Raw genomic sequence first — 15,387 nt, 5'->3', positions numbered from 1 at the left:
CTTTTTTATGAAGTCTAAATATTGAGAAAATATCAAAATGCATAATGAAATAATTAGGCAATTCCATCTTTGGTCTTCCCATCTGCTTGGATTTAGGTTTACAATAGCGAAAGTCTGCTCTTCGTCCCATGCCAGATGTCATTACCAGACAGGAGGGGAGTGCAGAGGGAAGAGATGTCCACAGTGTTAATTCTCGTCACTCGAATCCCCTGTGGGGACGGGCTTCCAATCAGTAAAGCTAGGAGACGGGTGTGCCTGGCACCTGGTGGGCATCCAATAAGGATTTGCTTGCATGAATTATTAATCAAAACGCAAAATAGGGAAGTCAGCTTCTTTAAAGAATCAAGGCTGAAAGGAGAGAAACCCCAAAACATTTCAGTACGTTTTCAATAAAACAATGTGAGTGTTTTGATGGTCACCATAATCCTACTAGGAGGCAAGGGCCACAGGCTCGAGTGGGGCTGACGGTTCAGTACCAGCTCCCCTTGTTTCTCCGCAGGAATGCGGAGGCAGCTGCATCAGCAAGACGGGTGAGACGTGCCCTGGGAACTGGGGGGTGGGCATCCAGGACCAGGTGGGCCCCCGGGTCAGCACCCAGGAAGCCACGCTCACAGGTGCTGCTGTATGTCCTTGCTCCCAGCAAGGCCCAGTCTCTGTGGGTTCCGTGATGAGACCCCCTTCCCTCTGGGTCCCCCAAGCACACTGCGCCCTCCTCCCCGGGTGCAGACTGGATCACCCCAGCCCAGTGGGCCAGGCTCTGCAGCAGCTCCTGGGGAAAGCTAAGGCTCTGAGAAGGAGCAGGGCCCCCCTGCTCACATGGGGACCCCACGAGGACCCCACACAGGAGGCGTGGAGCCTCCACAACACAGGGGGGCCTCTCCTGGCTCCAGCGTCAGGACGCAGACACGAGAGCTGACCGCTGACCGCCTCCTTCCTCCCTGCGCCTCCATCCCCTCAAGGGGTCAGGAGCGCTTTCAGGGCCCCCTGGTGGGCAGGTGAGCACTGCTCTGGCCACCCCGCCCAAGCAGGTCCTTGGCTGGACTCAGGCTGAGTTGGCCCTGCTCACTCAAACATGCCAGCTGACTGACCCCGACTCTGCTGAGATGCAGGGCACCTCGAGAAGGGCAACGCTGTGGTCCCGGCTGTTTTACTTCTCTCTCCACAGGAGACAAACGCCTAACCCCACGACGTGCACCCGGTTCCCTCCATGAGTCCCTGGACGCTCTATTTTTAGCGTCTGGTTCCCAAGCCATCCATCGGCAGTGCTTTTTCACAAGCTCCTTGGAGACAGAGGTCTGGTCTCCCAAGCTCAAATTCACGTGAGCTGGTGTGAAGGAAGTGGCATCCGTCCTGGAAACTGTGCCTCCTGCAGCCCGAGGATGTTTCCAGAAACCAGGAAGATGGTCTGGAATGATCCGAGACCACATGACAGGCTGCAGCCAACCCATTTCCACAGAATCAGCATGTGAACGAGATACCGATAAATAACAGACAGTCCCCTCAGAGTTGCCTCTTCCTGGGAAGACGCTCTAGGAGAACCATCCTCTCGCATCCTGAGCACTGCAGGGCACTTTCCACCCTTTTCCCCTTGACAAGCTTCTACTTATCTTTAAAAAGTCCACGCTAACGTCACCTCCTCTGTGAAGCCTTCCCTGACTGCGCTGCCCCCAGCAGCTCCTCTGATGAAGCACTTGGCCCGATGCTCTGTCCCTGTTGCTGCTGTTGAGTCCCTACGTCGTGTCCAACTCTTGCCATCCCACGTACCGCAGCACACCAGGCTCCTCTGTCCATGGGATTTGCCGTGCATCTAATCCTCAGAGCACTTCCACCCCTTTCAAGACCACGCAACCACATGAGGCCTCATCTCTGCATCTCCACCTCTCAGGTGGCTCACCGTACACCTGACCCAAAGCAGGCACTCGGTGAAGACTGCTGAAGAAACACAGAACCTAGGGAACCTGGGGTTCCTCCAGATTCCCACTCATCCAACTGGGTGTCAACCATGAGCCAGGCATTGCTCTGAAGCTCAGGGCAGGGCCAGCTGTTTTATGAAACTGACCTTTGTAACACAGCCTCCTAAACTGCTCCCATCCCAGGTTTTTCAAAATGGCATCTCTACGCCTGGCTAAGCTGTTCAACCCAATTTCAGTTTCCCTGACAACCGCATCAGTGAGTGGAAGCCCTCCAGCCCAGCCATGGCAGGTAGCTGTTAGTACTTGTCACTATCACAGATCTGAATGCTGACAAGAAACAGGTGACCCAAGCCAAGAGCAGCCCCCGCCCCAAGCAGGCCCTTCCTCATCTTCCCTCCTGGGGCCCTGGACACGGTGAGAGGTGAGAAAATGTCTGCTCTCTGTCCAGATCTCCCTGCCAGGCCACTCCTGAGTTACCTGTGCCCAGCACTCACTAGCTGACCCCTCTGGGCTCCTCGGGTCTGGGAAAAGGATATGATGGTCCAGTGGATGTCCAGCTTGCTGTTGATCTCCAGGCCTCGGGCTTCCTGCCTCTCCTCCTCCAGATGTTTGGAATTTGCAAACTGCCCCTTATCCGCAGGGGATTCTGGGAAACTCTCAAAGTTGAACTTGTCCACTTGAATGGCCATTCTAAGAGAAGGGGAAACACAGCAGAGGGTGAATCAGGACGGCAATTTCTTCTGCGGGCTCTCGGGGAATCAGCACATGCCAGCGTGAAACAGGAGAATGAATCGTTATCGTTAGTAATTCATAATGGAGTCGCTCCAAGAAAATGAAATAATTGATTCCCAGGGGAGCATTGGCTTCAGAGCTGGTTCAACACAGTTTAGCACGAAAGACAGAGTCAGAGAGTCCAACCCCAGAAAGAAATCTGGATTCTGGAAAAGGATAAAGCGGACAGGAACCAAAGGGAAAATCGCAGAGCAGGCTGGCAATTACTCAGCCCTGAGGACCCAGAGCCCAGTGGGAACTGCAGACTCAACACAGAGCCCTGCCTGTCACCTCAAACTTCATCCTCCGCCAGACTGGCTTGTTCACACATGCCGCACCCAGCCAGCCACATGCTGCGCCCCACCAGCCACACGGCACCCCACCAGCCGCAAAGCACCCCACCTGCCCACTTGCAGCCCCTGCGCCCAGGATCCCCCCCACCTTCAAGTTTCTGCCAAGTCTCACACCCTGGGTGCCCACACTCTTAACCCTAGGGCAATTTCCATCCCGTGACTCAGCCTCTGTGCCACAGCTCCCCATGTGGGAATGCTCTTCACCTGACCCGTGGCACGGCTGGAGTCTTTCATCCTTTAGATCAGACCTTCAGAAAGGCCTTCCTAGACCACCTCTCCACAGCAGCTTTCTCTCTCACCCGCCCTCACCTTCTCCAGGGTGGTATTCAATCTATTTCTGCTGCACCATGTACCACGAGCTGCGAATATTTACTTCTGGATTTGTGAGCTGTCTATCAATCCTATCAGAATTCGGCTCCCTGAGGGCAGAGATGCTCTTGTCTTATTTAGCAGTGTTCCCGGGCCCAGAGTTGTGCCTGCCTGACACACTGCAGGAACCAGTTCAAAGAAGAAATGAACAGTGAATTAAGATCCTCCCTAATACCCTAAAGGAAGTCAACCCTGAATATGCATTGGAAGCACTGATGCTGAACCTGAAACTCCAATACTTTGGCCACCTGATGCGAAGAGCTGACTCACTGGAAAAGACCCTGATGCTCTGCAAGACTGACAGCAGGAGAAGGGGGCTGCAGAGGATGAGATGGTTGGATGGCATCATCGACTCAATGGACATGAGTGAGCAAACTCTGGAAGACAGTGAAGGACGGGAAGCCTGTTGTGCTGCAGTCCATGGAGTGACAGAGTCAGACACGACTGAGCGACTGAACGGCAATACCCAGGCCACTGCTGCCTGCCCCATACCTGCATCCACGTTCAGCTGTGTCTCCTGGTGAGATACACCTGGTCCGTAGGAGGCGGTCAGGCTCTAACCGCCTGCTGCCCCCCCTCCCTTGCCCATGGTCCTGACATGCACACAGCCGGGAGCTGGCTGGGTCTCACTGATGTTTGAAATCCTACCTGTTAGCACAAAGTCAGGCACAGAGTAGGTACTCAACAAAAATGTGCTACATGAAGGGATGTAGAGAGAAGGGGAGAAAGGGCGGCTCCTTCGTGTCAGGCCCTCAAGATGACTGCCAGTCAACAGATAACAGTAGGCATTTTCTTTTAATTCATAGTCTGTGCAGTAGCCGAAATACTCCCCTGAACTCCAGCAGGCACTAATGGGCCTTTGGCGATTTCTGTCTCTAACAAGCAGGAGCTGGTATTCAGGGCGTATAAACAGCAAAGTAAACCTAAGGAAGAGGCCTCGAGCGCTTGGAAAGAATTACTGGTCAATGTGCAGCATTTGGCCGAGAGCGTGACGATTAAGGGTCGGCCACCAGAGTTAGGGGCACTTCAGCGTAAGCACAGAAACAGTGCACTTCAGGGCAAGGACCACGTTCAAAAAATTACCCTTTTACCATTCTTTTCTGATTACAAAAGTAGATACGCTTACTGCAAAAAGCTAGAAAACAGAGAATAGCATGCAAAAGGAAAAGTACTCAGAATCTTATACCCTTATGATTGATACATGGATTCTATAGTCTTTTTTTCCTAAGTGTTCCTATTTTAATGTAACAAATCATTACATAAGTGTATGTGTAAGTCATAAAAGTGTTAAATATATGCATACACACACACGTATACACACAATTTTAAGGCTCGCTTTATTCTGTTAATATGAGATGAACAACTCCACACTGTTGAAGATCAGTCTGCAGAAGATTCTATCACACGGCTGTATCATAATTTTACCAGCTCCCCTATTTTTCATACTTTTCAGGTATTTTGCATTCTTTAAAAAAAATATTGGTGAAAAAAAAAGACATAACCACCATATTTCTGCTTAAATTTCCTCGCTGCATTTACGGCTATCTGTGAGAGTACACCTCTAGAGGTGGAATTACTGATGTGGCGGTATGAAAGCCTTTTAGGCCCAGAGGCAGGGAACAAGTCCCTTCTCAAGGAGGTTCTCCCCAAGCACATGCCCTCAACAGAGCCGGGGGCGGGATGGGGGCGGCCCTCTCTGCATCCTGGCCGATACTGATGATGGTCGAGTTTCAAATCTATGCCAGTAAGAGGCAAGCTGCTGCTTCGCTGATGTTTCAGTCTGCAGGTCTGAACTACTCCTGAGGCTGAACACTTCTTCAGGAATTGCCCAGTCATCTCTTTCTCCCCTGTGGGTATAGCTGGAGCGCCTCAAATGCCTACCGAGTAGAACTGCTTCCTACTCCCTCACTTCCAAGGTGGCCTGAAGCAAACTAGTGCTCTCTTCAAACCAAAGGTCAGAATACATCCTAAGTTTCACTAAAGGGGCCAAACTCAGTCTCCTCATCTGGTAACTCAAAAGGAACCAGTAACTGTTACCTGGAAGGTGGGTGTGGACACGTCCCGACACCTGGCTCTCTTCTGGCCAAATGCAAAGTGGAAAGAGAGGCCCGCTCTCAGAAGACTTGCGATCAGAATAGATCAGAATGCATACTGACCACTGGGATTATATTTGTGACTGCCTGGGCCAGTGGGGCAGGAGGGGTGGGCTCTTTCAAACAATTTCGGACTAAGCCTAAGCATCACATTACATCACCCACCACCACCCTTAAGAAATGCACAGCCAGGTGTGCCCACAAAAGAGGAGAAGAGGAAAAATGAAATGCAACAAACGCTTACCACGTGCCCAGCCTGGGCTAGGTGTTTTCAATACGTATTCATCTTTTTATGACGGCAGCCTAAGGATGCTGTGATATGCTTCCTTTCACAGATGCGATGAAGCTCTGTGAGCGAAAGCCACCTGCCCAAAGGCACAGAGCTGGCAGCCCCACTGGGAGCCTGTGCTCAGACGGAGCCGCCCTGATTTTTGCTTTCTCTGGCTCTCCCTTGCTTAGGCCAAGGACCTAAAAGGAAATGATCTTTGCTCCTCTGGTTTTCAGAGCTGGTGGAAGACACAGACCTGGTGACTGCAGAGCCCGCCAGCCACAGGCCACCCCACTCCCCAAATTTATAACATCGCTCCCCCTCCAGCAGCCCCAGGGCACACCATGCAGCGAATGTCTCAAAGGCAGCACCCTCCTTCTGCACAGATGATGGAATCGAGGTACCAGAAGTTGAGTGACTCGCCTAGGGGGCACCTAGCCTAGAATCCTGGAGCCAGGATGGCAACTCTAGGACCCGAAGACTACTCTACATCTCTGTCGACCTGGACGTTGGGCACGGCCCTGAGCCTCACCACCGTCCTTCATGTCCTCCAGGAAGGGGCTGAAAGCCAGGCCCGGGCACACGCAGCATCCCATACGTGGAGGCAGGGAGGCTGAGGGGCCAGGCAGTTAAGAAGTGACCCAAGCCGCTCACGCAAGAGCTTCAGACCTGAATGCGGTTCTGATACTGGCCCAGCACCCCAGTGCATTCTGCAGCCTCCGCTCCAGACAGTCCCCACCGCTATTTGAGTCTGTTCATCTTTGCCGAGTCGGAGGGAAATAAAACTAATACTACTATGGAATGCCAATTTTCATGTTTAATTTTATGGCCAAATGTGACAATAATAGTTAAGAGTTGGCACTAAAAAAAGGTGCTGTGATTTCTGAAGAGTCTATAAAAAAAGTGGTGGTTTTTAAAAAAAAAAAAAATACCATATCATATGATTCAGCCTTTGAACAGCTGATAACCTCGCCAGGGAAGTCATAATGATGACATTTAAATACAAATCAAGGAGTCGGATTTAGAAGGACTATCCATGTATAATTAAATTGAACTTTCATTGGGAGATAATTGATAGTTATAAGACGGTATTCTAAATTTATGTAGTGCATCCTTCGGGAGTCTGTTTGACTATGCAGAACACCAGCCTAGTCTCTGGTTTATAATGAAGTACTAGCCAAGTGGAAGGGAGGAGGCTGGCCTTCCAGAGTCATTCATCCTCAATGAGAAGAACTTGGGGCAGACAGGAAAATGGCATCAACCTGACTCCTGGCTCACACCCAAGACGATCATTTTCTCGTTAAGCCTCGTAGACCAGTTATGGTTTCAAAGAAAGCTTCCTTGTTATCATTTTTAATTGAAGAGAAGATACACTGTATTATAAGAATCAAAGCGCCATCAGGGATCGCGCCAAATGTGAGACTGGCAGCACCCACGGGCACCCGGCACGTGCCTCACCGTCACCGTCTCCCGCCATCCTCATACCTACCACCTGCCCAAGGCCACAGGGACAGCTGACAGGGCAGAGGACTCCTAACCCGGCCTGGGGGTCCCGCAGCAGGCGAGCATGGAGATGGGGGTCCGTAGAGGCGTCCCTGCCCCACAAGCTCCAGGCACACACCTGGCAGATGTAGCTAAGTGCCAGGCACTGGACAGGGTCGGGGAAGCTCAGACATGGCGGGCGCTCGGGGGCCAGGGCCCCCGCTCTCGCTGCCCCCACCCAGGCGGGGGTCCACTCATTAGAGGGAAGGCTGAGCCGATGCCAGCGTCTGACAGGTCCCAGCCCCCTTCACTCTGTCTCGGGGTGCTCCGTTTGTCTGGGTCTCCAGTTCCTCACCTGCGAGCTGGAGGTGGTTAAGGGCCCACCCACCTCTTGATGGGCTTTCTGTGAGTTCAGCCAAGGTCAGGGTGGGGGCTTGAGGGGCTGCCAGGCAGCCACGGCCTCTTGCTACGGAGACAGCTTCTCCAAAGAGTGACCGCATGGTGTGATCGCGGGCAAGGGGCCAGCCAGTTCTGTAGGAGGACAGGACCAGAGGCCCGTGTGGCGCCCGTCACACTCCCCCTGTGCACGTGCTCCCTGGCCATCCACGAGGGGACCCCAGGGCCTGGCACCTGCCTTCCAGAGGGGTGAGCTGAGGGAGAACAGACCTCTTACCCACGAGGACCTGCTCTCCCAGGGCCCTCAAAAGGCTCAAAGGCTGCCCTGGCCAGTTCTCACAACTTCCTCCAGGGAACCCTGACTCCAAGGCACCCCCAAGACCCAGTCTCTCTGCCTCCCACCCACCTTCCAGGCTGGCTGGGATACCTCCCTCTGTCACCACGCCCTGATATCCCCAGCGCCCTGTCCACCTCCTCCCTGAGGGCAGCCGGACTCCGCTGAGCCCCCTCTAGCCCATGGCTGCTTCTACCACAGCCAGACACGCAGCCTCCGAGTCCTTCCGTGAACCCGACACCTCCTGCGTAAAACTGATATGTGTGTATCCTGTATTAGAGGACCACAAACGAAGTGACGCGTCTCACGTCCAGAGACACCAGCCTCATGTGTCAGCAGCACCTCCTCCCGTCTCAGCCAACGTTTCGGTGGAAGCACAACCCCCTTTCCTTGCATTTCTGCAGATGAACGACTACTTGGGGGCCTGTAAGTAGTGTCCTCCGCTCAGAAGACAGCGCTTAATAAAGTGAGATTTACTCTTAATGCCATCGAGCTGCCGGCTGCCCCCCACAACCCGCGGGAAGCAGAGTGAGGCCTGGATCCCTGCCTCCCGGGGTCGCCTTTAATTGATTTCTCTCTGCTGGGCCTTCTCCAGGAGGAGCCTTCCATCTAAGCAGGGCTGGCTGGCCCGCCAGATCCCTGCCATGCAGCGGGAAGGGGAGGGATGAACTCCCCAGCAGGCGGGGAATTCAAGCCTAACTCTGCTCTTGACGGGACGTGGGGCCCAGGGCGGGTCACTGACTGAAGAGCCTCCTCCAGGACGGAAGACTGTGTGGACGGAGGAGCTAAGGCTCTGCAGCCGCCCAGAGCTGGATTCTAAGCCCACCTTGGTCACCTGGGAGCTTGGCGGCCAGAGGCAGGTTAGACCGGTGTCTCCAGGCCTCCGCTTCTTCACGTGTGAAATGAGCACGTGAGGCTGGGGTCAGTCAGGATTGTGGGGAACACAGACCACTTGGCATATCATTAATGCTCAAAATTATAGCAATTACTCTGGGGGGTGGTTAAAAAAATGTTGCTAGAATGGATTGAGGTCCAAACAGGAAAGCGTTTATAGAGACATTTTACGAAAACTAAAATGTAAGATAAATGCTAGGCGTTCGTATTTTATTTATTCTTTTCACTCTCCTGCGATCACAGAGAACGTTCCCCCAAGACCAATGTGCAAGCAAGCCACTGCGTCCTCAGCCCGCGTCCTTCACGGCCCCCCGCTCCCAGAGGCCCCCCAGTGCTGGCCCAGCTTCCCGTACCCCCTCTCTCCGCTCCCTGCACTGCCCTGCTCACAGAGCCCACTATGCCCCCGGCTCGGTGCGAGCTCGCCCCAGGCAAGGCCCCCTCTCTGGTGAGCGCCAGGAGCCATGTCAGCAGTCCCCTGGACCTCTGGGTCTCTAAGGGTGAGCTGGGGGTTTCCTCCAATGCTCCTGACAACTCTGGGGAGGTCTATACTGAGATCAAAAGACCAATCAGACGCTTTCCCAGAAGTCTGAAAGGCCTGGTTTTGCCCACCTCTGCCTTCTGCACCAGGGGTGCCTGTGACGGGTCACCCACTGGGAGCCCCCACCCTGGGAAGCTGTGAGAGGAGCCTGGGGCTTCCTGGGAGGGGACACATGTTAACCCCAGTGAGGACCCGGCCGCAGGGCACCCTAAGGGTTTGTGCCTGCCTGCTGCCAACTGGAAAAGGAAACGAGCTGCTTGCAAGTCCCGGCTTCTCCCCATAGCCCGTGCCCAGCCCACATGGGCTGGGAAAACCCCGGGGAGCTGAATTAGGGCGGCAGCCTCTGTGGGCTCAGCCGGGCCATGGCCACCACACAGCCTTAAGTGAAAAGCAGGCGCATGACACCCTCTCGGGCTCCTCTGAGTCCTCCGGAGTGACGTGCTGGCCAGGGAGGGACTGCTGAAGCAGCAGCGTCCCCGTCGGGTGCCCGCTTCTCTCCCATCACCCGTGCAGAGGACGCACCTAAACCTAAGGGTGAGGGCACCGGCGGGGTCCTGGTCGGCAGCCCCGTCATCCCGACCACGTCAGGGTCCTGCATGGCCGCTGCGGGTCAGCGTCTGTGCCCAAGGGACCCGCGCTGACGGGATGCTCGCCGTTGCCCCCTCGTCGCCTTACCCCGCAGCTCCACCCGGGGTGCAAGGACAGAACATGCTGAGGGCAGCCTTGGGGTTCAGCGGGGTGCTGCCCGGGTCAGACCCAGGGCAGATGTGGGACCAGCCACACCGGGACAATGGTGCTCAGAGAGCAGCCAGCACGTTGTGGGACCCACGCCCTGCTCGGCATGCAGGGAGGCAGGTGAACCTGAAGCAGGGCCCCTCCCCGGGAGCTGCAGGATCCTGGGGGAGAGTAGACCAGGGGGAGATGGGCTGGGAGGGCTGCGGTGAGTGTGCCAAGGGTTAGGACCCGAGGACCTCGGTGCAGCGTGGCCTAGAGAGGGGGCGCCCAGCGCTGCCCACGTCCCTGAGGCTGCTCAGGCTGGGAGTCAGGCGGAGGTGAGGAGGGAGCTTCCTGGGTCCTCAGACTGTCACACGTGGCACAGGGCGTGACGTGGTAGAGCGTGAACCCTCCCAACTCCGCTCCCTGGACACTGGGCTGGCTGCTCCAGGGGGGACACCGGGCCGGCTGCTCCAGGGATGCGGCTGGAGGGGTAAGCAGAGCCATCCCACGGAGGCTCACGGGGGACATCCCCTGCTCTGCTGGGCAGGTGGACCCATGCGGAAAGCGAGATCAGAAGTGTGTTTTAAGAAGACAGGGACATTGTTTTAAACACCAAAGGAGACAAAGGAGAAGGAAGCCCCAGAGGGAGAACTTTACTGAGAGCCTGCTCTTGGCACACACGCCACCCTTCCAGCGGCCTCACTGCCTTCACAGAGCGGATGGGGAAACTGAGGCAGAGCGGTGGGGCTGGCGGCCAGGGGCCCCCTGTGTGCGCAGAGCATCCGCAGGGGAGGCGCTGCACCTCCCGCCCAGGTGACACCTGGCAGGGATGCTGCCTGGAAGCAAAAGCCCAGGGCCTCGGTCCAAGAGCCCGAAGGGAGAAGGCAGGCTTCCCCGGGGCCTCAGGCGGGTCGGACAAGGCGTGCAGGCTGCGGCAGAGGCGGGGGGTGGTCGAAACCCACTTGGCCAACAGCGGTGCAGAGCTCGCAGGCCCAGCCCCACCTCTAGGGAGGCGAAGAGCAAGAGGGAAACAAACCCATCTCTGGCAGACTTTCCCCTGGCATGCTGCTGAAGAAAGAACTCGGGAGAAATCCATGGAAGTGTTTTGACATCTGGATTTAAGACAGACCACGGCAGTTTCCCTCATCAAGCTAATCAGAAGCACGAGAACCAGCAGGTAGAGAGCCCTGAAATAGCTTCTGTGGAACGGTTACAGATGGATCAGACAGCTACAGCCATCAGAGTGCGGTGCGAGGACCCTGGTACCCCGCCAGTCTCAAAGGTAAATGAAATTCACTGCGTTTGCTGAAGGCCAACAGTCTTCAATTAGCCTCCGGGGAAATAAAAGCTCCCTTTGATAAAAATGCCCCTGTTAAGTGGAGCTGAACCTTCAAGACCATGTGCAATTGGTGTCTGTGGACCAGGAGTCCTTCTGCGTCGGGATGCAGATATCCTGCCTTCTACAGGGTGTGTGCCTGCCCTTCCCTAAGCTGGGGAACACGGAAGGGAGGGGCTCAGGCAGGGCCTGGCGGGAGGTCTCCTCACCACTGAGACCTTCCTGAGGGCAGGCTGTCTGTGGGGTTCTCAACAATCACCTCTCTCTAATTCTCACAACCAGCCTGCTGATAAACGTTATCGCTGTCAGCGTCCGAATCCTACAGAAGAGGAACCTGGGGCTCCCTCGGCGGCGCACACATGGCCGCAGAGGATGGAGGGAAGGCACTCTGGGAGGCAGGGGGACGCAGCCCTGTGCCCGTGGAGCCCAGCCTTCTCCCCTCACACCCTGTCCAGGAAGGCTCACGGGTGCCCGGCAGATGCCAACCAGTCCCCACGGTGGAGTCCCGATGGCTGCGAGCCTCCTCTGCTGGGCTCTGCTCTCCGGCCAGCAGGCGGGGTAGCCCCCGAGAGTGTCTCTGCTGGGCTCTGCTCTCCGGCCAGCAGGCGGGGTAGACCCCGGGGAGTGTCTCTGCTGGGCTCTGCTCTCCAGCCAGCAGGCGGGGTAGACCCCGGGGAGTGTCTCTGCTGGGCTCTGCTCTCCGGCCAGCAGGCGGGGTAGCCCCGGGGAGTGTCTCTGCTGGGCTCTGCTCTCCGGCCAGCAGGCGGGGTAGCCCCGGGGAGTGTCCTGAACGCTGTAGCCCTCCGGTTTGTCACCTGTATGAGCACATGACTGGGCTACAAGAGGTGATTTGTGGATTAATCTGGACAGCGTACTCTTCATAAGAAAGCCTTTCAGAAATCCTAGTTCTCGCATCGCTATTATTACACGATTCTTTCTGCCGGGCACCCCAAACCAGATGCAGGCCAGCTCCCAGCTGCTCCCCTCCAGCATGTCTCCCTCCCTGTCTCCCCACACCCCAGGCCCCTGACCCTCTTCCCCTGCCCTCCAGGCCTGGGCAGCAGGCTGTGTGGACCGACCCTGCCGGCTCCCCGGCTCTAGTTTTGACGACCTGATGACGTCACTCTACCCCGGCCTCCCCTCAACCCCCCGCACCTCATGTGCAGGACTCGGATCTCGGTATATGTCAGTGGCCGTGGTTCTGAAGGGCTGCAGCTTATCCGGAAAACAGAACTGGAAGTGGGGGTGGTGAGCGCTGACGAAGTCTAAGAAAAGTGGATTCGACCCTTGATGTCCTGCCTAGTGGTTTCCTAGAGCTTCCAGAGATTTCTTTAGACAAAGGGGCCAAGGAGGTTTACCAGAAGGAAGGCAGCAGCCAGGGGAGGGGTAGGGAGGGGGGCGGTGCTGGAGACAGGGAAGAGACCTGATCGGAGGCTAGTGTGGTGGCCCAAATGCAAACCACACTTGCCATCAGAACAGCGGAAGGTCTAGGGCACAGGATTCCCAGAGGGATGTACAAGTTGGAGACTGCCTAGTTATCATGTATGTGCAAAAAGCACCAACAGATAGTGCACACACACAACGCGTGTACAGACACTGAGATATCATCAGGGGAGACTCCTTGACGAAGCAAAAACTGGAGTATGTCTGCGGAAGGTCAAAACTCTTTCTGAGGCCCAAGTGCTGGGCAGCAATCCCTACCACGCGCTGGCCCTCTCCTGGGCCGGCACTGCCCTCAGGCCACCTGCTGAGCTGAGCTGAGCTGAGCCCTCACTCCCACTTGACCCCAGGCAGCCCGAGCACAGCACTGGCGCTCCTGTCTGCTCTGGTGGGGAAACTGAGGCTCCCCAGCCACCCCCGGGCTCGTGAGGGATGCCACGGTCAGGGGGCGAGGGTGGCAGCCCGTGAGCTTCAACCTAGTGAAGTCGGGGTGATGCTGGAGCAGGGAGAAAGTGGGGGCCCAGGCCTTCACTCCAGAGACACCCACATGAGCCCTCATTATGTCAACAACCAGCTCTTCTGATTAACCTCTTCACGTGACTGCGCCAAAGCCGACAGCAAGACAGTGCCCCCGCCGCCCCGACACCACGGAAGGCCTTGGCGTGGATTTCTCCGTGGCCTGTCCGGGCACTGCGGACCACACCTGTTTCTGTGGCTTGCTCTTGTGGGGGCCCCCCCCCCGCCTCCTGCCGCCAGCACCACAATGATCTTGCCATTCCCAGTCTGTGCCCACACTGCACACCGCTCTCTGCACCCCAGCCTCCCCCGGCTAAGCTCACCCTCGGCCCGCCTCCCCTGGGGCCCCTGTGCTCCCCGCAGCCACCCTGGAAGAGAGACCTCCCCACCTGGCAGTGCTCGGGGACAGACACAGCCTGCCGGTCCTCGCCTCCCTGGAAGAAAACGCAGACCCAACTGGGAGTCACTCAAAAGCCTTTCATGTGGCTGAAGCGCCACCTCCCCGAGGGGGCCAGGAGCTGATTGATTTTAAGGCAGTGAAACATCTCTGTTTTCCTAATAGAACGCCTCAGTCATTACTAAGCCAGCTGCCATTAGCAAAAAGGTGCTTTCACACCTAATGACACGTTTCATCGATCCTGATCTGAATGCCCTACTTCCTAGACGCGATGAGGAGAGCAAACAGGAAAGGAAGGAGTTCAGATTTCCGCGCATGTGTCCAGCTTGGGAAGAGCACTGCGGGGTGGCCAGCCTCTCACCCCCCGAGTCAGTGCAGGGGGCCGACAGGGCCCTCGGGCCTCGGAGACACAGAGAACCGGGCTCGCGCCCCACCTCTGCCCATGTCGGGGCCATCCCAGGAAACGATCTGGCCTTTTGAAGCCTTTTCTTGCTGTAAAAATGAGGACACGGAGGGCAACATCGGGGTGAGTACTGATGTTTAAAAGGTCTCGGGCCTCATGCTGAGCAGCCAGGATGCTCTCCAGGCAGGACGGCTTCCTGGAGACACACCCCGCCAGGGACAGCACCCCCTGGTGCTGATCGGGCCACAGGGAGCAGAGGGCACCGGGGGGGCACAGAGCATGCGAGCTCCTCAGGAGGGTGTGCAGGGCCCCACGGTCCAGGCCCACACACCATCACTGGTTCACCAACCCCCCTGCCCCAGGGCCTCCCGCGCCTTAGCCCAGAGCCCAGGGCCCAGCTCCGTGACGCCCACTCTGACCTGCTCCCCCTCCTCCCCACGAGAAGTGCACCCTCCCTACCCCGACCCCTGACCCCTGTGCCTGCTATCTAACGGTTAAGCACACTCATGACCCTGCTTGGTTCACATGCCTGTTACACACACACACAGACACACATGCCTGTTACACACACACACACCACCATGAATTCACAGAGGGAGGAAGCTGTCTCACGTCTCTCATAGACCTAGAACTTAGGTGCTCCACAAGAGTTTGCTGAATGAGTTACTAAAAACTGCCTCTGAGAACCTGAATGATGCGATGAGGATGAGGAGCCCAGCGGGGTGAGACCGAAGGCTGAAATCACGCTCAGACCCCTGGGCCCTCACGTGCCAGCCCACCCGGCCCACTGACTGCGAGGAGAAGTCTGGACTGGCAACAGGGGCAGCCCCCAAGGGCCCCGCGGGGGCGCGGTGGCACGGGGGGTGCTGCAGGCAGAGCAGGACGCCGCGTGGAGGGAGGGCATGGCAGGGGGCCACTGTGGGGTGGGGGCCGCCCCGCCCGCCTCCTCCCCAGAGCGGCCGCGGCCACTGTATGGACCGCCAGGCAGCAGCACCGTGGGCCCAACTCCAACGGGGATGCCATCTTTCTGTGCAGGAAAAGGGGTCCCTGGAGTAGGCAGAGTATGCATCGGGGGGCAACCTCAGAGGGGAGGGGCCAGAGAATGGGACCCCCTAGCTCAACAGAGCAGAGGCTTCGAGAACAGAACTGGGACCTGACCCCTCAGCG

The 15,387-nt window shown here is 56.8% G+C and overlaps 1 protein-coding gene across 3 annotated transcripts in view; it reads right to left on the bottom strand.

Moving 5' to 3' along the window:
* Nucleotides 1-15,387, bottom strand: part of TRAPPC9 (trafficking protein particle complex 9) — a 389,597-nt gene that overhangs the window by 99,695 nt on the left and 274,515 nt on the right. For all 3 annotated transcript variants that reach the window (XM_027560766.1, XM_027560765.1, XM_027560768.1), the window contains one exon: nucleotides 2,450-2,603. In XM_027560766.1, the coding sequence (XP_027416567.1) occupies nucleotides 2,450-2,603 (154 nt within the window). The remainder of the gene's footprint in view (nucleotides 1-2,449; nucleotides 2,604-15,387) is intronic.

The sequence above is a fragment of the Bos indicus x Bos taurus genome, chromosome 14 (genome assembly GCF_003369695.1).
Source record: "Bos indicus x Bos taurus breed Angus x Brahman F1 hybrid chromosome 14, Bos_hybrid_MaternalHap_v2.0, whole genome shotgun sequence".
Lineage (NCBI taxonomy): Eukaryota > Metazoa > Chordata > Mammalia > Artiodactyla > Bovidae > Bos > Bos indicus x Bos taurus.
This window is presented reverse-complemented; position numbering and strand designations above follow the sequence as displayed.